Source organism: Ascidia mentula, chromosome 1, assembly GCF_947561715.1.
Source record: "Ascidia mentula chromosome 1, kaAscMent1.1, whole genome shotgun sequence".
In the NCBI taxonomy this organism is placed as follows: domain Eukaryota; kingdom Metazoa; phylum Chordata; class Ascidiacea; order Phlebobranchia; family Ascidiidae; genus Ascidia; species Ascidia mentula.
In genome coordinates, this window is record NC_138566.1 from 169,297 (window position 1) to 188,694 (window position 19,398).

General features: G+C 39.4%; 3 protein-coding genes and 1 long non-coding RNA gene across 4 annotated transcripts; 3 read left to right on the forward strand and 1 right to left on the reverse strand.

Annotated features, from left to right (window-relative positions):
* Window positions 1-1,376: 1,376 nt before the first annotated feature.
* On the reverse strand, window positions 1,377-6,648 carry LOC145906109 (uncharacterized). The gene is made up of 13 exons (XM_082993514.1): window positions 6,463-6,648; window positions 6,256-6,360; window positions 6,049-6,124; window positions 5,443-5,632; window positions 5,192-5,389; window positions 3,904-4,068; window positions 3,446-3,720; window positions 3,260-3,387; window positions 2,941-3,118; window positions 2,633-2,799; window positions 2,172-2,335; window positions 1,662-1,859; window positions 1,377-1,564 (listed from the first exon to the last, which is right to left on the reverse strand). Exons 1-13 carry the CDS (start codon window positions 6,539-6,541, stop codon window positions 1,430-1,432), a joined length of 2,058 nt encoding a protein of 685 aa, XP_082849640.1. The 5' UTR covers window positions 6,542-6,648; the 3' UTR covers window positions 1,377-1,429.
* A 1,094-nt stretch (window positions 6,649-7,742) lies between these two features.
* On the forward strand, window positions 7,743-9,520 carry LOC145902091 (uncharacterized). The gene is made up of 3 exons (XR_014402574.1): window positions 7,743-8,453; window positions 8,864-8,951; window positions 9,158-9,520. It is a non-coding gene; the product is annotated as an uncharacterized LOC145902091 (long non-coding RNA).
* Window positions 9,521-10,126: 606 nt separating this feature from the next.
* LOC145906851 (uncharacterized) lies at window positions 10,127-13,836 on the forward strand. The gene is made up of 12 exons (XM_082994330.1): window positions 10,127-10,245; window positions 10,558-10,633; window positions 10,865-10,953; window positions 11,013-11,115; window positions 11,293-11,465; window positions 11,530-11,637; window positions 11,796-11,856; window positions 11,910-12,037; window positions 12,291-12,396; window positions 12,474-12,652; window positions 12,716-12,848; window positions 13,047-13,836. Exons 1-12 carry the CDS (start codon window positions 10,146-10,148, stop codon window positions 13,432-13,434), a joined length of 1,644 nt encoding a protein of 547 aa, XP_082850456.1. The 5' UTR covers window positions 10,127-10,145; the 3' UTR covers window positions 13,435-13,836.
* An 856-nt stretch (window positions 13,837-14,692) lies between these two features.
* On the forward strand, window positions 14,693-18,225 carry LOC145906439 (uncharacterized). The gene is made up of 12 exons (XM_082993854.1): window positions 14,693-14,817; window positions 14,883-14,960; window positions 15,379-15,481; window positions 15,621-15,717; window positions 15,769-15,844; window positions 15,908-16,009; window positions 16,065-16,233; window positions 16,324-16,434; window positions 16,563-16,708; window positions 16,881-17,016; window positions 17,072-17,135; window positions 17,273-18,225. Exons 1-12 carry the CDS (start codon window positions 14,778-14,780, stop codon window positions 17,690-17,692), a joined length of 1,542 nt encoding a protein of 513 aa, XP_082849980.1. The 5' UTR covers window positions 14,693-14,777; the 3' UTR covers window positions 17,693-18,225.
* Window positions 18,226-19,398: the final 1,173 nt, after the last annotated feature.

The following is a 19,398-nucleotide window of genomic DNA, read 5'->3' on the forward strand; positions in this document are numbered from 1 at the left end:
GCAAACTTCGTCAGGCTTTCCGGTCGAGTGATCACGCATTGCAACGAAGTGAGGGAAAAAGGGAAGTTTGGGTAAAAACAGGATTCTGGATTGTGGTGAAGGCGTCGAAGCTATAGGCATTAAAACCGTCTCCCTTCCATGTTTATGTAATAGGCAGTAATAAATGGGTTTGTGTCAGACTTATTCTGTACTAACAATAAAATACAAAGAATTTAGTATTTAATATTGTGAGGTTGCTGCACACTTTACAGTGGGTAAGAAGTAAACAGTGTTTATTATTGTGAGGTTGTTGCACACTTTACAGTGGGTGAGAAGTAAATAGTGTTTATTATTGTGAGGTTGTTGCACACTTTACAGTGGGTGAGAAGTAAATAGTGTTTATTATTGTGAGGTTGCTGCGCACACAGAAGTAATTATAGAAAATGTTGAGATATTTGTTGAATCCATCAATAATTCATGAGAACTCTTTGGCCCGACGAACAAAGTTGCTATCTAACTTTCAGAGGGAATTATCGAATACTTCAATCGTTCTCTGCGAAATCTAACAATAAATTGCTAAGTCCAAATTTCCGGCAGAAATTACAATATTCGAAAGCTAAAGAAGTTGCAACAAACCTCAACAAACATTACATATTTTTGTTGGTAAAGTTTTTGGGATAAACTGGATAAATAAAATCGTGTGAGAGATTTGTGGAAAAAAAACTTTTTCGATACCTTCCACTTAAAGTTTAGAAATTATTTTCAAGAAGGGGAAATTCCCATGATTTGTGTGACAGAAGCAGTGACGTCATTATATCAAACCCGTGGGGGCGGGGGACATGTACCAGTAGAATCCAATCTTACCCTCCGTCCACCGCAACACAAGTCTCGCTTTGTGTTGTAAACTTGAGGGGGAAGGTCGTGTCCATGGCAACAACTCATGACGCCATATCTGACGCGATCAACCCCGCAGCATTCGTATTTATCGTTGAGTACCGACTGATAGTTGAACTTGAAATGACCCTTACCGTGGCCTGTCCACCAGTAACAACACTCCTGGTACCTGGAAATAACGTTTGTTGAAAAGTCAGAGTTATTGTCGGTATTTCGGTCCGAACACAAAAGTTGAACCTCGGGAAATATGGATTTCCATTGAATTCTGACCCACAGCACTGTGCCCCACTTGAACTATCGTACACCTTCCCACCTGTGCGACACGTTGATTAGATGGGGTTCGAACCATCAATCCCCGGTACGCAACACATTACTACTCCTAAAGTAAGCAAGGAATAATAACTTAATAAAAACTTTCTTCACTATTCTGAAAACTCATCTGCAATCACCGGGATTTGAACCCGCAACCTTTTGACCGTATTTAAACCGACCAATATTGTGCAACATGTCTCGTTTATTGAAAAATCTATCACACGCCATTGTCCTGATGACGTCATCAGAAGTTAGAGCAAGTGACGTTGGTTCTTGCGTTATCTTGATAAATTCTGTCGTAACAGCAAGATTGTTTTCCTTTGTAGAAGCATTCGGATCCACAACACTCAGCCCAATCCCAAGGAACACTTGGGCTTATCTAAAAACAACCGGGAATTAAGATCAAGAGGTTGAAGGTTCGAACCTCGGCAAAGCTGAAAACGCAATATGCAAATTATGTGGGAAATGTTACTTACATCTTGCAGGTAATGACGACAGCAAATTTTCTTTGTTCGGTCATAAATGGAACCAGCGCAACATGCTGACTCATCAAACTCTTTATCACGTAAGTATCCGTCGCAACAGAACTGAACGGTGTCGTCATATATGACGTCACCACAGCATTGTGAGTTAGATCCGTATATTCGGTCATAAAGGATCGGTTCCCCGCCATCCTGTGCAGACGAATATCAATGTTTAGAAATAATAACGCCAATAAGTTTCGTTATTTTCATAGGTTTGTTACAAAAGTGTAGGGGTGGCTGGTTCGAATCCCGTTGACGGCCATTACTAACCTACAGTGGAAATGTTAGACATTTCATGCACCAATATATGCACAAAGTTAAGATGTTGCTGGTTCGAACCCAACTAGAGGACTCAGTTACTGCTTTAACTAACTGCACTTTATTATATTGTTGGTGCTTGTTAATGTGTGATAATCACATTGCAGACCAGCAGTGTTTGTAATGGAAACAACATTATCTCACATTCGGTTTGCAGCATATCTTCTTTGTGTCGTCATAAACCTCATGTCCACAACATTGGCTGTTAAATGAATACGTCTTGTTCATGATGACGTCATCACAGCATAGATCGTCGTCTTTGTTGAAGGCTTCAATGCCGCAACATTCTCCCCGGCTCACGGGCGTTCCTGCACAGAAACCATGCAACAAATATTCTCAAAGTTACCTGAGGGTTTTTACAATAAATAAATTTATGTGAAATGACGTCATGGAAAGTTTAAGATATTTTGTGAACTTTCCAGGTTGCGAGAAATCACGTCAAATTTGGTTTCGCCTCTGTTTCAGCACATTTAAATACCAGAACCACTATCGTAGAACCGTCACCACCGAGCTGTCACAAACTGAACTAATGTTTGAATCAAGGTCAGTTGCCGGCAGCTCTGTTACCACGACTTGCTCATTTGCCCAATAGAAATCGTACCAACCTACAGGAAGGCTTGCGTTCACTCCTTGGCAACACAGTTCGCTCATCCGATTGTACGGATAAACTCCACAACATGATACGATGTTGCTTGCTCCAGGATAAACAGTTGAACCGCAACACACGTGGGTACTTGCGTCATAACCTACGTTGACGCAACAAGCAGGCCAACTGTGACGTATCAAACATAAATAAAATAAATAAAACAATGGAAAACAAGTGAAGTTTTAGTTGTAAATTTCGCATATTCAAATTACGTTCTATCCCTGCTATGAAAGTTTAAACAATTCTTTACAATTTTAAACAACTCACGTTAAATTTGTTGTAGCTTTCCCGCCACAACAAACAGCGCCACCTTGTATGTCGTAACCATCCCCTCCACAGCAGGATGGTGTCTTGTATGGTCCGAACGGACCATTTTCACAACATATCGTCTTCCATTGGTTCTGGTCGCGTTTGAAGTACGGTTTCCCGTGGCAACAAGAATCACCTGACGTCAGAAATACGTCATTTCACGAATATTTTGCAATGTTTGCTTGTCAATTATTATAAACGAATAAATTGAAAAAAATGTTTAACTCTAAAACTGGTTAACATGGAATTATGCAGGTTTTGAATCTGATGAACTTGCCCTGTGAACTGTCGAATACAATCTCATATATCAGAAGCAAAATTCTCATTAATAATGACTTTTTTTTTTTTGAATAAGGGGAAGTCCCGCAACACTGATCGCCAAAAGTTCGATTTCCAAGAACTCCGCTGTAAAAATGAATATTTTGGTGAAAAATTCAGCAAAGGTGTCAAAGGCTTTCCTTACTTGCAGCAAATTTCGCTTCCTTCCTTGTAATAGAACGTGATGACGTCACCTCTTATGCAACATGCGTCTCCATTAACTTCCGGTGACGTAGTATAAACGACGTCATCGCAACAAAAGCTTCCTTTGTCGGAAAAGAATGCGTTTGTTCCGCAACATTCTGTACCTTCTGTTTCCACGCTCCACAAACTCGACCCGCAACAAATCGATTTAAGGGGGTTGTAGGGGTTTCCCCCGCAACACTCAACCTCACCCTCCTCGATCGGAAGCACGTTACCCTGGCAACAACATCACTGTGATGAAATAATATTCCTTTGTCAGTCATGTCAAGCTGTCAATTTGTCCGAATGCATATTTACGTCATAACACAAAAAGTGTGACGTCAACAATATACACAAAGGACCAACAATGGAAAAAGCAGAACACTATTACGTCACAATGGTTCTACTTCGATCACTAACTTGACAACAAATATGCGTCTTAGGGTTGAAAGGCACGTTATTGCAGCATGACGTCATGTTCTTGTTATGGGGAACCACTGGAACTAAAACGTTGTTGCAGCAGACGTCATCACCAGTCCTTCCAACTTCGCCGTCGCAACAGAAATCCTGACCGATTTCACCAATCTACAAAAAACACATTTGTATGTTGGTGTTTTTGAACGTAGACAACTGGTCAAATGGTTGTTAACCACATTCGTATGTTGGTGTTTTTGAACGTAGACAACTGGTCAAATGGTTGTTAACCACATTCGTATGTTGGTGTTTTTGAACGTAGACAACTGGTCAAATGGTTGTTAACCACATTCGTATGTTGGTGTTTTTGAACGTAGACAACTGGTCAAATGGTTGTTAACCACATTCGTATGTTGGTGTTTTTGAACGTAGACAACTGGTCAAATGGTTGTTAACCACATTCGTATGTTGGTGTTTTTGAACGTAGACAACTGGTCAAATGGTTGTTAACCACATTCGTATGTTGGTGTTTTTGAACGTAGACAACTGGTCAAATGGTTGTTAACCACATTCGTATGTTCGTGTTTTTGAACGTAGACAACTGGTCAAATGGTTGTTAACCACATTCGTATGTTCGTGTTTTTGAACGTAGACAACTGGTCAAATGGTTGTTAACCACATTCGTATGTTGGTGTTTTTGAACGTAGACAACTGGTCAAATGGTTGTTAACCACATTTGTAACATTTCGATCTTGAAACAGATTATTCAAAATAACTCACAAATACAGGTTGGCGATTAGCGCCTGTGTGGTCTTTTATTTATTATTTCTGGTAATTTAAAATAAAATATCGCCCGACTCTGAGCGTCAACCACTGTTTGTGAGTTATTTTGGATACCAGGCAAGATAGGACAGATCCGTCGGAACCACCTGGAAAACAGGCGGAGTTCAGTTACCTGAATGACATTTTTCGCTTAAAACCGAGTGTAAAGTGTTGGGATTATCAACAACTTGTTGAAGAAGAACGTTCTACCCGATGAATAATGATCGTGGTATGAATCATGACAGAAAACTTACACAATATGTTTGATAATCGTCTAAAACTTACATGATATGTTTGATAATCGTCTAAAAATTACACGATATGTTTGATGATCGTCTAAAACTTACATGATATGTTTGATAATCGTCTAAAAATTACACGATATGTTTGATAATCGTCTAAAACTCACCCGATATGTTTGATAATCGTCTAAAACTTACCCGATATGTTAGATTAGTCGTTCTAAACTCACCGATCCTAAACAACAGAACTGAGTATCTGTGTCGTAAGCAGCCTTTTCACCGCCAGCCCCGTAGCAACAATCAGCTCTACTTTGAGGTCCAGGAACCACCGTCCCGTCGTTACAAGGACACGATTCCACGTTGGGATTGTACGATGACGTCATCCCGCAACATTTTGATTCCCAGAAATGTTGCGTTCTGGTTGGAACCTGGAATGGAAAGTTGTTTAAGTTGCCCTGACCAGATAATGACGTCATCCCACCGCGTTGCCAGAGCAACAAAGTTCAGTCGGGCGGTTATAGATGGAAGGTGCTTCCCCATGTCCATAGCAACAACTTTGACTTCCCGGCCAGTAAATCTTCTCCGCTCCGCAACATCCGTATCCGTTCCTCATCTCACGTTTCGGGTAAGCTTTCCCAATCCCCGTCCACCATTTGCAACAGATCTCCATTCTGCGAAAAGTCAACAATCCATCATCAAATATCAGTTCTACTTGAGTAAATATTTAATTCCACAAAGCGATCTGTGGACAACCCAGATGAATTATATCGATACGGCGTGCGATCGACAGCCTGTCAGGGGCCTTCGGTTTTTAAATTGATCCACTTTTTATTCATTAATCACATCAGTTCTGCTTGCTTTGCAAACCTTTCAACATCAAACAAAGATAATTCAACAACTGCAAACAATATGATGGTGTTAACTTTGAAAGTTGCAACCATCGTAATTAAGACTTCGCCTTACCCTGTGTACTCACCTACACAGTTATGTTCATCAAAATAAGTTTGTCTGTCATTCAGTTAAATCCACCCCATTCTAAACTTTTATTCTAAGCAAAGCATCAACATTATTAACAATATGGACTTACTGTGGATGATATGGAGAGCCATGAGTTTCCGATCCACAACATCTGTAACTGCTGTTCTTCGGCACGATGGAGCCACCTAGTGTAGAAGCAATATACTTGCTTGGATTCACTCAATCTTTGCAAGAAGCAAACAGATACAAACGATTTATCGTGGCTTTAACTACGTTCAAAGTTTTAAATAATATTTGTTTTTTTTTCGAATCTCACCGCAGCAAAACGATACGCACGGATCGTAAGCTATCGAAGATTCTGTTCCATTTGCATCAATCGTTGTGCATTCTTCTAACCCAGACTCGAATGAGATTCCATCAACTATAGAAATCATAAGTTCTCCAAGTTTGAATAAGTTACTTTAATTGTTAAGTTATGTAATTACAAAAAGGTTACGAATATTTAGTTGGAAGTCTCGTGTACCTGGGACAGGTGGCAGAAGCACGATTGGCTGCGATAACACGGAACAACCAAAAGTCAAAATCGCCAACCACATAAACATGTCGCTATACAAAGCTTACACTGCAAAGAAAGTTTTAACTAACGTTCTTTATCTCTGTTTTTCCCTGTGACGTGACAATGTTGATTCACTTTCCGGCAACAACTGATTGTGTGCGATTCGAGAATCTTGTTAAACTTTATGACGCCGACAAAACGCCCGAAGCTGCGATATCGCTAACCACGTGATTCATTTTCAAGCCTTGAGGCTCCAGACTGTTGTTGTTGTGACGTCATAATAACAAACAACTTTGAACGCAAATTTCAAACCAACTACGAACTTCACAAAACCCCACCAACCGGGTGAAACCGTGTGGATTTGCGTTGAACGCCAAAGGGTAAAGGTTCGAATCCCACCTCAAACAAGAGCTTCAAACTGCTTTCCTGTTAAATAACATTTCGATGGTGGCGTTATTGGTTGAACTCGTGCATTAACCACAGATGAACTTTAAATTGTTGCAGTAAAAATGACTTTTTTGCCGCAAACTTCGTCAGGCTTTCCGGTCGAGTGATCACGCATTGCAACGAAGTGAGGGAAAAAGGGAAGTTTGGGTAAAAACAGGATTCTGGATTGTGGTGAAGGCGTCGAAGCTATAGGCATTAAAACCGTCTCCCTTCCATGTTTATGAAACAGGCAGTAATAAATGGGTTTGTGTCAGACTTATTCTGTACTAACAATAAAATACAAAGAATTTAGTATTTAATATTGTGAGGTTGCTGCACACTTTACAGTGGGTAAGAAGTAAACAGTGTTTATTATTGTGAGGTTGTTGCACACTTTACAGTGGGTGAGAAGTAAATAGTGTTTATTATTGTGAGGTTGTTGCACACTTTACAGTGGGTGAGAAGTAAATAGTGTTTATTATTGTGAGGTTGTTGCACACTTTACAGTGGGTGAGAAGTAAACAGTGTTTGTTATTGTGAGGTTGTTGCACACTTTACAGTGGGTGAGAAGTAAACAGTGTTTATTATTGTGAGGTTGTTGCACACTTTACAGTGGGTGAGAAGTAAATAGTGTTTATTATTGTGAGGTTGTTGCACACATTACAGTGGGTAAGAAGTAAATAGTGTTTATTATTGTGAGGTTGCTGCGCACACAGAAGTAATTATAGAAAATGTTGAGATATTTGTTGAATCCATCAATAATTCATGAGAACTCTTTGGCCCGACGAACAAAGTTGCTATCTAACTTTCAGAGGGAATTATCGAATACTTCAATCGTTCTCTGCGAAATCTAACAATAAATTGCTAAGTCCGAAGTACTTGAGTAGTGCATTGTTACGCCACAAAGGTTAGAAAACCAAGCTCAATAAGCGGTCGAGCCAATAGCACTGGAATTACTTTGGGATTTCTCTCAGCACAAAAGCAGCTCTCTTACAACTTATGTTGCGTACTGTGACGACATAAGTGATTTAACAAAGATGTTCGTTTTGTCATAACAATCGATACAAAACAAGTCAGTCTGAATTGTGATTGTTTGTTTTATTCATTACAGGCGATGTCAATTAATCCCCCGGGGTAGAGTAGATAATATTCCCCATGGACAAGACCATGTGCTTGTTTATTATGAGTTTAACTGACATATGATCAGTGGTTTGTAACCCGTTAAACGTATAACTAAAGGCTGGAAATAATGGATTTTACGCTTGCCAATTACCTTGTTGTGCAATAATTTTGTAAAACATTAATGCCCAACCCCGGCAAAGTATTTTGCTCTTCATATTAATGCGGATTTCAAATTCAACTATTAACTAGACCCATAACAATGTTCATGCAACATTTATGTCAAACAAAACCCATGACGACAAGCTGCTTTTTAACTATTTTAGAACTTAAGTAACTAAAACTTTGGAAAAATGTGAAGATGCTAATAAACCAGACAAACTTTGAAACAACGACGGCACCAGAATTTACAGGTTGGTTAATGTTTGTTCCACTTTACACTAATTCTGTAATCAGGGAGATAAAATTAAATATTGATGAAATTTAATTACGTGGGGCCAGAAGAATTTCGGGAAACGTCAGTCGTTGATGGCTTTCGGATGAGTGGTAGGTAATTTTCGAGCCAGCACTCCATTACTGAATGCCGGGTATTAATATTTTAAGACGGACGGAGCAGAAATTCTGCAACTCGCTTAAGTAATAAACCGCGAAGCTATTTTATAAAACAACAGCAATTACGAACTAAAATAACCAAGCATGAATATTTAATGACAAAGGTCTCTTATTGTTTGGCAACAAAACGGCCGTTCCTATTTGTTGTGACGAATGTGTGGTGCTTACAACGTTTTCTTTTCGTTTGTGACGTCATAGTCATTATTTTCAGGTGAGGCGAGTGCTTTCACACCAGCATTAACAATCACATTAGTTCTACTCGCCATTGTCTTCCTCGCCGCTTTCATTCTTAGACTTTGGTGAGTTTAACCCTTGACATAAAATTCTTACATCGAATTCTGGCGATTTCTATGGCAAATATCCGGGATGTTTTATTTTAAACAACGAGTTTTTCATAAAATTGATCACTTCCTATAATTATAAGTTTCACAGTATACGTTATATCGGCAAATAATAAAGTCTGTTGTAATTGGACGGATTAATATTTATTTTCACACTTATTAAGGAATCGTTGGAGGAAATACCGGTCAACATTCATCATACCCAGGGAAAGTAGAAGTTATCTCTACGACTGGTACTGAAGAAGCTGCATATTGCCGCATATTTGACTGCATATTGCCGCACATTAGACTGCATAATGCTTGTGCATAATAAACTTTTATTCCTTAGTTAATTTCCAATTAAACCGGAAAGAAAGTGTAGATCCTCCATTGTTTAAAATAAATTTGCGTTTTCCGTTTAAATTTGCCCGAAGGTGAAAAAAACCTACAAAAGTTTTTCAACCACAATATTCTGGTCGCCCACAATGTGAAATTGGTCGATTTCTCTCTGTGCCTTTTTTACCACCAGATATTTCTCCAAATACAAATTCCACTTCGTTTCGCAAAGAAACAGTTGTTTAAGAATTGAAGGTTGCTTCTTGATTTTTATCAGACAGCCAGCTGATGAAGAGGAACTCGCGATAATCAGAATTAAACATAGCCGACTTAACTAGCATCATTGACGTGAGAGTTGTTACGTCATAAAGAAAAGGACGCGATTTTGCTCGAGGGCATTTTTGCCTTGCGTTGTACAATTGAGAAGACGGCCAAAGTAAGCGGTTGCTTTACAAGTTGGTTTGTGTTAAAGTTTTCCGCAACTTGTTGTCGTTGATTTGAGATGAATTATATTTGTGTTGTGGATACAGAGTGACAGAAAGTAAGGTTGTTTGTAGAGTGACAGAAAGTAAGGTTGTTGGCGAACCGGTTTGTAATTATTGGGTTTCATGAGAAACTTGCTGGCAAATATTTCAATAACTAAAAAAAAATGTTTTCATTTGGGGGGAATTGTGAATAAATGCGAGCTAAACGTGTTTAATGTTCGAAGAAAAGTGCTGTGATTGATGAGGTTGGGGTTAGACTAGAGAGGTAATGAATGAGCTTCCTTGCCAAGCTATTATTGGAGAAACTTTTAACAGTTTGTTCTTTCAGTCCGAACAGGAACAATATTCTAAGATGGGAAAATTCCATTGTTTTAAATATTTGTGTTTAGCTATAGTTGTTTGTGACGTCATTATATCTACAACAGCACAACAGAAGAAACCTAAGAAGAAAGGTGAGTGATCCTGTATCACTTGGTTACAGATGTAACACATGGTAACTGGGTTGTGATGCTGGAAATTTAGCAAGCCTTGTCCAGCATTAGGGATGCCATAAGATTCAATGCAACTTTAACCTTCTCAACAAACACGTTTAGTGGAACAATCACCAACACTTGGTAACAAAAATTTGTGGTAGAAAATTTCAAATTCCGTGTAAGTTGAATGAAAATTGCTATTTGGGATTTTACATTTAGCAATGTCCAAACCAGACAATTATATTTCGACAAATTAACTTTATTTTTTTATTTAATGAAAGACTTTTGCAGGAAGCACTGATGGAAAATGGCGGCCAACCAATAGGAGGCCAGTTGTAAGAAAACCAACCAATCGGAGGCCGAGCAGGTAAACCTAATAAATCATTAGCTTTATCCCGTAACACGTGGACTATGCAGAACATGGGCTAACCTTTCAATCTTTCCAACCAACGAGCAAACCCGTTTTTTTGGACCCATCTGTTTACAATCTCACGTTAATTTATAAAAACATTAACCGTGTATTTTGTCACCATCTGTAAGAAGTTGATTTCCGTAAATTTTATTTGAGATCGAATAATTTGACTTTCAATCCTATCAGCGGAGCGCCCCGACCCGGCAAACCGAAGGAGTTGATCTTTCCTGTCCTGAGGCCGCACAAAGACGAACCCCCACTTCAAGACCCCTCATGTTAGTTGTTGCGTCATAATACAACTATATGTGTTATGTAACAGAAGGATTTTGTTTAGGGATTCACTGCATCAACAACATCGAGGTTTCGAGTAATTGGGCAACGATCCGCAACGCCGGGTATACGGATCGGATCCATGGACAATATCAGTGCACTTGGATGTAAGCAGGCTGTAGTGGAAACGTAGCTAAGTTGGGAGATCCTCCCAGTGGGGTTCCAACCAACGCTCTTGAGCATTCCGAGCCCTTTTCTGATTGACCAATTCTTATTTTGTAGGCGGAGTTGGGCCAGTGACACAGACCGCTTTCCACACAGCTTAATTCGATTGTTTGTTTCAGCTTTTACGGAATTCCGGGTTCTCGCGTCCGCATTTCTTTCGAAACAATCGACCTTCAAGAGAAAGAGAACGGAAGATGTGCGTCACAATTCGTTGACGTCATAGATCTGGAAGTGAGGAAATCTCAGGGAAGATTCTGTGGAAGCAAAGTGCCAGGAGATTACGTCACGTTAGGTTAGAGCTGACGTAATGGCCATTACGTCACGTACAATAACACGTTGTTGTTTCAATTGTGTAGGTTCGGAGTTGCGGATCGATCTGCAGGCCGATATCACGGTTGTCGCTCACAGAGGTTTCATGGCTTCGGTGAGAATCGAACCCAAGACCCTCCAGCCAGGGTTGAGAGGTCGGGAAAGTTTTTATCACGAAACCAAAATGTCGGCATTGTCTGCGGTTTTCAAAGAAGTGTTTTTTATCCACTGTTTGTGAATTAACGTTAATTAAACCTGATTTGAATACAATACTCACCATCTCATTTCTATTTGATTTCTTCGCATCTTTTAGACCGCAGTATTCGTGCGCAAGGCCCGGTGACGTCAGCGCCTACACTCCCACCTCGAACAAGGTACGAAGGTTGTGGGTTCGAACCCCAGTTAGTGATAGTTTTTGTATTGCCAGACCCGCAGTTCGACGTAAAACAACCACCACCCAACCGGTAGTGACAGTGGTGCAACCAAACCAACCATCCAACGGTGATCGCAGGGTTTTGTACGGACCAAACTACCAACCTGGTTCCAACGAAGAAGGTGATTTAACTGAAAGATTAAATATCATTTCACTGAATCTGAACTGAATCAATCACTGAAATCATGGAAAAATACAATCCATTCGAATCGTGTAAATATAAAATGGCAATTTTTTTATCAAGCGGTTACGATAACGTAGCAGGCCTACACAGTAGCAGGCCTACACAGTAGCAGGCCCACACAGGCTAGCATGAGCTTCGACTGACCGTAGAAACCAAATCACGAGCATAGCAACAAGTTGTTATGTTGGCAGAAAACACGACAAAGAGCGATGGAGGTTTAAATGTTTATGTTTACATTCTGATCGCTGTTGGGTGTTTCGTCTTTCTTATGGTCGGGACTGCTTACATTTTCAGAAGGTAAATTTACTGAAATTAATAATTGACTGTTGTACCTTTTATTCTGATTTATTCCAAAAAAATATTTTTAATTTTAGATCTTTAATAAAACGAGTCAAAAAACTTCGCGGTGAAGATGATAAGTTTGATGATGAGAAAAAAATACCACATCATAATGGTGATTGTTACGAGGACAATTACCGACGCTTTCCGCTTCCGCAACATCACGTGACACATGGCCATGATGACAGAAGACGTAGAAGTGTTATATTTGAAGGTTTGCGACGTCACAATGCAAGTTTATTTGCAAAACTGTAACTACTTTTCCACGTGAACGCAGACGAGTATCTGGCGGCACTCGAGCGTGAAGGTCAGTCACGTGACGTCATGAACCCGAGTTTCCGAAGATCAGCGAGTTTGTCGAGTATCCACAACATGTACCCGGCCTTCCAGGGTTGGAATTACCCGTTCAGGTAACATCCGGGATACTGATATCTCCCCTACATCAACTTGTACACAAAGAAGCCAGGATAGATTTCGACCTTTCCCATTTCAAATGCCTGGCACAATTGTTATAAACTAATCTTTAATCGCGCCAATAAGTTAAATGTAGATTTCATCCAAGAAAGAACTAACTCATACACATTGTAAAGTATTATGTGACGTCACAGTGAGCCTGTTTATGACGAAGACCGTCAATCGGTTCGATCTGTGGAATCGGTTCGATCGTCGATGCGTCATCCGGAGCACGAACAATATAAAAGAATGAAGCAAATCGAGCGGAACAACTCACTAAAGCGGAACGACGAGTATGATGTTGATCCTTATGTTCCAAAGTATATTCCATCCGACACTGAAGCATATTATGACGACACAATTGACATTCAACGTCAGCAAGGGGAGATGATGATGCATCAGTTAAGTGCGTCACAAAGCATGAACGACGTTGCAGTAGAGAATAATTTGCATAAATCGCGCGCGACGTCGATTGCCGACATTCCAGTGGAAGGAACCTTCCTGAAGCGACAGATGCTGAGGAGACAAAGTTTTCATATGTGATGTCATAATCGTACTTTGTGACGTAATGAAGTGGGTTGAAATCACACTATGTGTCAAATTAACCCACGTCTCACTGAAACAACTTCATTTACGTTTGTTTATTTTAAATATTACTTTTTGGCTTAGTTTTTTCTCGGATTTTCCAAATGTTAAAAATCCAATCCATATTTCCAAGGAAGTTTAAACCAAACTTGCTACAACATTAAGACTGATGTAACCGACTTAATGTTATCATCTGATGCTGATCGAGCGTTGTAATCTTTCTTAATACACAAATTGTAATTAAACCGTATTTCCTGTAGAACGAGCGATATTTAAGAGAACAACATTTGGTTTGTGATACAGTAGAACTTCGGTTAATTCGGATTAATTCGAAAATTCGCCTAATTTGTGCGAAAATAAAGGAACGAACAATTTTCTATGCTTTATTTTATTTTTCTATGCTTTATTATTATATTTTTAAGAAAAAGCTTCGGACCCGGAATAATTTTTCTGACAAATCTAATCCGGATTATGACCAAGTTTTACCGCAATTATCATTGCTTGGGTTTCCTGGAGGTTGTCAGGAAAAATATCAGTTTGATAAATGGGATGCGATTATCGATAATATCGGAAACTATACACAATGTGTGTTTAGTTATACTTTTTATGTGCAGAATTATAAAAACACAATGTGGTTTATGACGTGAGAAAAGAAACTTTTCATCATAAACACGTTTAAGGTGAGAACACGTCAGTTATAGCCGGGGGCGTTTCTATCTTGTTTGACTTGTTTTCCTCCAATCCCGCTGAAGTAATTTTACCTCTGTGACGTAACGGAGGGCAAACAATGGTGTTTCTTGCCTGGCGAATTCAGCCATTGTTTAGGAATTATGCGTAGTTGTTGATAAAGTGGGTTAATGGGAAGATCGTAAGAAGCACAAGTTTCACTGCAGTTCGAGTTAACTTACAACACAGTAAGCTGGCGAAAGGATGTAATCGCTGGTTTAAAGGCAAGAGTAAAGTATTTTCCTGCAAAACAATATTTGTAATAAATCAGATAATATCAATATTGAGGACCGTAGTGGATTTGGTTGAATCAATTCCTCTGAATTCTGATGCATAAATTTAACTAGTGACGCAACTTTGCGGTAAATTGCTTCAGATCAGGTTAAGTTTTGCCAGTTTTCTAGTTGAAGGAGTTGATCACACATATGTGATACTTACAAACAAACATAACTTAATATTTATGTGATATGCTGTCATATATTGTGATATGTTCAGGTCTTCATGATCATTATTTGAAATTCAAACAAATAAGGAAAAAAATGTTCAAAATATAAAGTACGACAAGAAATGTGGAAATGAATTGTTACGTCACAATTATTTTTATTTTAACTATTGGTAAGTTAAAGATTGTCGGAATTTTAATTTAACAATCAGTTGTTCAACTTGTCCAATATTTCAAGGTCACCTAACAGCGGCCCTCAGAATTACCCCCCCTAAAAAGTTGGGCCCAGGAGAGACGAGAGTTCAAGATCCCGGATGTAAGTCACGTGCTTGTTATTTTAAGATTATGTTGAAGAGGTTACTGTGGGTCAAGGATTCCAGTTCTGTTCTGCTTGCGACCGAATTTTAAAATTCCGAATCTCTTATTGTTGACAAATCCGATATTATGTTAATTGTAATGTATGACTAAAAAACTCCCAGTAGGGGTTGTGACCATGCAGGGGGGCGGAACGACCCAGGGGGGGGGGGGTTACGTTATGAAACAACTAAATGTTGTGCTGTGTGTTACCTTGACTATTTGTGATTGAAAAAGTGTCGCGCCACAACTTGCAAGGTCATGACCTCTAGATTCGGAACCCCTGTTTTAAATTAGTTTTGAAATTATCGAGTTTAAAAGGTTACTTTCTGTTAACGAAAGTCTCATTTGACATTAAAACTTTAGTTATTACCATGCAGGGAACCATTGTGTCAACAACATGAAAGCGAAGTGGCCGTGGCAGAGGATAAGGAACGACGGTTACCCGAAATTTGGAGGAATTCAACTCCAATGCTCGTGGATGTAAATATTTCAGTGTTAAAAAATGGGGAAATACCCTCAAAATTGTATTTCTTTCAAATATAATTTGAACAACAACAACAATATATCTGAGTATCAGATTATGCGATGGAAACTCAAACGTTGCATTGTTCTTGTGTAGATTGGAAGCCCCCGTAGGTTGGAAGGTTAAAATAGCTTTCCAGGATCTGGACATGGCCGCCCCGCTTGGCAAATACTGCAGAGCTCAATACGTGGAGGTAGGGAATAACATATCGGAGTAAACTTCCATTAAACCTGAATGTTTCTAGATTGTTGATGTCGGAACGGGGAAATCCCAGGGGAGATTTTGTGGAAGAAAACCCCCCGGTGATTACGTATCAGCGGGTAAGTCTCTGTAGTGATTTCATAAATGCAAGTTGTTTTTGATCTGTTTAATTTCCGATGCAGGTTCAATCTTGCGTATCGATCTCCAGGGCGACAAATCACGTGGTGTCTACCGAGGTTTCGCGATCAGGTTTAAGTTCGTGAACGAAAGACCGGGTTTTAGAGGTAATATTAATTTTTTCAGATGGAAACCACTTAAACATTGTCCCGTTATCTCCAGACCAGAAGACTTTCTACACAACCTTGAGCACTTCCCCGGGTAAAGCGAACGTCAACAACTTCCTATCTCAACAACAGAGGCGACTTTCTGCCCAACGAAAACCCGGACCTCGACCACCCGGAAAATTCGTCTACGCATCTGACAGAATTTCACTTCCATCAACGCAACCGTACGTCATCACGTGACGTCACATACTATGACATCACACTGTTAAGTTAGATTACTGATAAAAATGTAAGTTTTACTTGTTACGTCACAGACCACCAGATAGCGGTTGGCAAGGTGACGATGGTGGGAGAAGCGCTGTGACGACACGAAAAAGTAGAACCAGAATTCCGAGTGGAGCTAAAATACCAGCCAGAGTGGTTCCGTAAGTTCTAACCATTTAACCAGTCCCTAAACCAACCAACATATATCAGACCATGTCATGATAACGCTGGTGTTTAAATTAACTGGCTCTGATGTTTCACAAACCACTTTGGATTGGTGTTTTACCAGGACGCCGAAAGTGGGAAATGGTAACCGTATATTTGCCATTCACCACCGCACAGAGCCGACTACCAGTAGCGAACCAGATGATGGTTGGCAAGAACTACCATCCATCAACAACCAACCACGTTTCTATGGCGAACACAACCAACCACGTAAACACCATCTTTTTCTTGACATTTATAGTGAATGGTTAACCAGTATTTCCACTAGTAACAGAATGGTTTCATTTTCTTTAAAGAAGGGGGAACCACCAGTTGCTTTCCATGTGTACTAATTATTTTCTAAACTTTAACGGAAAATAATAACATGCTATTATTACATCAGCTATTCCAACGGATGATGTCACGACCGCACAAACGGCTGTAAGTTCCGGACAAATAAGCACCACTCATTTGATCATTATTGTTGTGGCTTTGATCAGTTGTTTCGTCATAATTGCAGCCATTTACTTCGTGAAAAGGTTTGTTGCAAGTTTGTGACGTCACAAAAGATTTTTACGCAACTTATCGTGGCAGAATATATTTCGACAAATTGAAGGAAGAGAAGAAGGCGAAGAGGATCGAGATGCAAAGCGACTTTGTAAGTTTTCCCATCCCTGACAACACCCAGCACTTCCAACAGATAACAAGTTACTCATATGTGATCATATGTGCTCCGTATAAACAACACAATTAGTTTCAATACAAGCAGAATTCCCCAGAATTCATTCTTTACAGGATCGGGTACAAAGCCTGCCTGGGTTATCTCGTTCCGGTTCAATGCATTCCATGAGATCAGTCGGTGAAAGTTTACGTCACTCCTCCTACCGTAACACACCCCTACCCCCAATACCTCATCAGATGAGCATGACGTCACTCCCGCCCACGTCACGACGACATCATAGAAGTACAACATTCTCCCCAGATCCGATTTACAGTAACGAAAGATCGATGACGTTGCAACCGAGTCACGTGGCACAAAATCGTCACAATCACCGCCGTGACGTCACGTTCCAGCGTCCACTGCAACAAGTTTCAAAAGATGACGAAATAGACGAGGATTACTGTAGCGGTAGTGACGCAGAAGGTGACGTCACGACATTACGTAGGGTGTACAGCAAATGGGAGATGGAAGAGCAGAAGCGGAGAAAGAAATGATTCCTGGATATTTCTAATAAAATAATCGATTTATTTCGACTTAATTGAGATGAATTTCGGTGGAAGCAAATCTTCCGTAGCATCTCTGCCACCTCAAAACGATGAAAAATAATGTCTAAATGTTTTCTGTTCATATAAACCGACCAGCATGACATTCACACACCCTCCTTCTGACGTTTAATCCATCGTCGTATTCGCACAGGGGAGCTTGAAAACCTTTTGGTGAAATCTCAAATAATTTGTTGGAAATATGAAAACATACCAACACCTTTTCTATGTTGTGATTTCGACCGGATTCTTGGTGGGGTTTCTCGGATTATTTCAGATATAAGGTTAAAGGTCAAGCAAAAGCATGACTTTGGAGCACGTCACAATAATACACGTAACTGTCATAATGGCCGTGGTTGGTGCTTGGAGGGTAACAGCCGGTGTTTCAAAGGAGAAAGGCATTCATTCTGGTGCTCAAACATTCATGATAAAAAAAATTGTTGTACTTTTCGTTTTTAAAATCGTGAATTGAAGCTTACCAGTTACGCGGCCGCTTAATGGCTCTCTTCCACTCGATCTAAATGCAATTACACGAAAATATCCAGCATCGGGCAGGTAATTGGCAGCATTGCTCAAGCGCCCGACCCTTGTACCAGGAAGAAAATCTGATCGGGATTCGTGGCCATTATAACCTGGGTTCAAATACCGGTGTAGTAAAAAATAAACAAAAAAAAATCAAGGACAGTTGCTTCCCTTGGTTGAGCTTCTTTGATAATTTATTCGAAGTTCTGTTCCAATTTTACCAAAATTTTTGTACATCGGGTTTTAGATAAATGAATGCACATCAGTTTCACCATAGTATACTCTTATGGTAGTGCAACCATTGTCTCCGTCACGCATGACTTCCAGGAGATCAAATGCGACTTTTTGCATACGAAGAGATAGGAAACTCGCATATAAATTGGAATTACTTAAAACGTGGGTAGAATTTCGAGCTGAATTTTTAGTATGTTAAAGTTAGTTCTATATTGATTCCATTAACTAAAAATATTAAATATTTCCTACCCTTCTTTCCGAGGTACGGTGATGTTTTGTTGATTAGTTTTTTGGACATCATGTGTGAATGGAAGTTTTAAAGTGTAAGTGTACCACCTTACGTAATATTTGGTTTAAGTATGTATCAACGTACCTGTGTTGACGTAATAAATCTAGTGACGTAATCATGACGTCATTTTACAGGCAGAAATATGGTTATAAGGTATCCTATAGTGTAAAAATGCGTTTTTTTAGCTATTGTGATTTTCATGCAAGATTCAATTCCTAACTACAAGCAATTATGCAAACAATATAGATCATCAGATGACCAAAGGTCGAAATGCTTTGGGGCTGCTTGCTCTGAAATAATGTTTGTGAAACTGGTGAAGCCTGTCACAGACAAAAATATTTTGAAAAACTTGAAGAATACACATACAAATTTTTGTAATATGATATGTTTCATAATCACCTACAGTTTTTTCTATGTGAGTTAGCTTGTTGTGTAGATGTAATCTTGTGTGTATTTGCCATACATAAACATACTTATGAATTCTTTTAGGTTGTTGTTTACAAAATTCACAGTGTGGGGAAACAAAACTAGATAAAAAAATAAGCAATACATAATGTGCCTGTTAACTTAGATTCAAAAATGTATTTTTCAAAGAAGCTTTGGGTTTCATGTT

Bases quoted from the DNA above. Each gene is read 5' to 3' on its own strand.
- LOC145906109 (XM_082993514.1), bottom strand. From the start codon at position 6,541: ATGTTTATGTGGTTGGCGATTTTGACTTTTGGTTGTTCCGTGTTATCG. The intron at 3,388-3,445 runs GTAAGGAAAGCC...TCATTTTTACAG, and splicing joins GGAAGCGAAATTTGCTGCAA to CGGAGTTCTTGGAAATCGAA. The intron at 2,336-2,632 runs GTTGGTACGATT...GTTTCTGTGCAG, and splicing joins GAACGCAAGCCTTCCTGTAG to GAACGCCCGTGAGCCGGGGA.
- LOC145906851 (XM_082994330.1), top strand. From the start codon at position 10,146: ATGGGAAAATTCCATTGTTTTAAATATTTGTGTTTAGCTATAGTTGTT. The intron at 12,038-12,290 runs GTGATTTAACTG...TTATGTTGGCAG, and splicing joins ACCTGGTTCCAACGAAGAAG to AAAACACGACAAAGAGCGAT. The intron at 12,397-12,473 runs GTAAATTTACTG...TTTTAATTTTAG, and splicing joins ACTGCTTACATTTTCAGAAG to ATCTTTAATAAAACGAGTCA.
- LOC145906439 (XM_082993854.1), top strand. From the start codon at position 14,778: ATGAATTGTTACGTCACAATTATTTTTATTTTAACTATTG. The intron at 16,234-16,323 runs GTACGTCATCAC...GTTACGTCACAG, and splicing joins TCACTTCCATCAACGCAACC to ACCACCAGATAGCGGTTGGC. The intron at 16,435-16,562 runs GTAAGTTCTAAC...GTGTTTTACCAG, and splicing joins ATACCAGCCAGAGTGGTTCC to GACGCCGAAAGTGGGAAATG.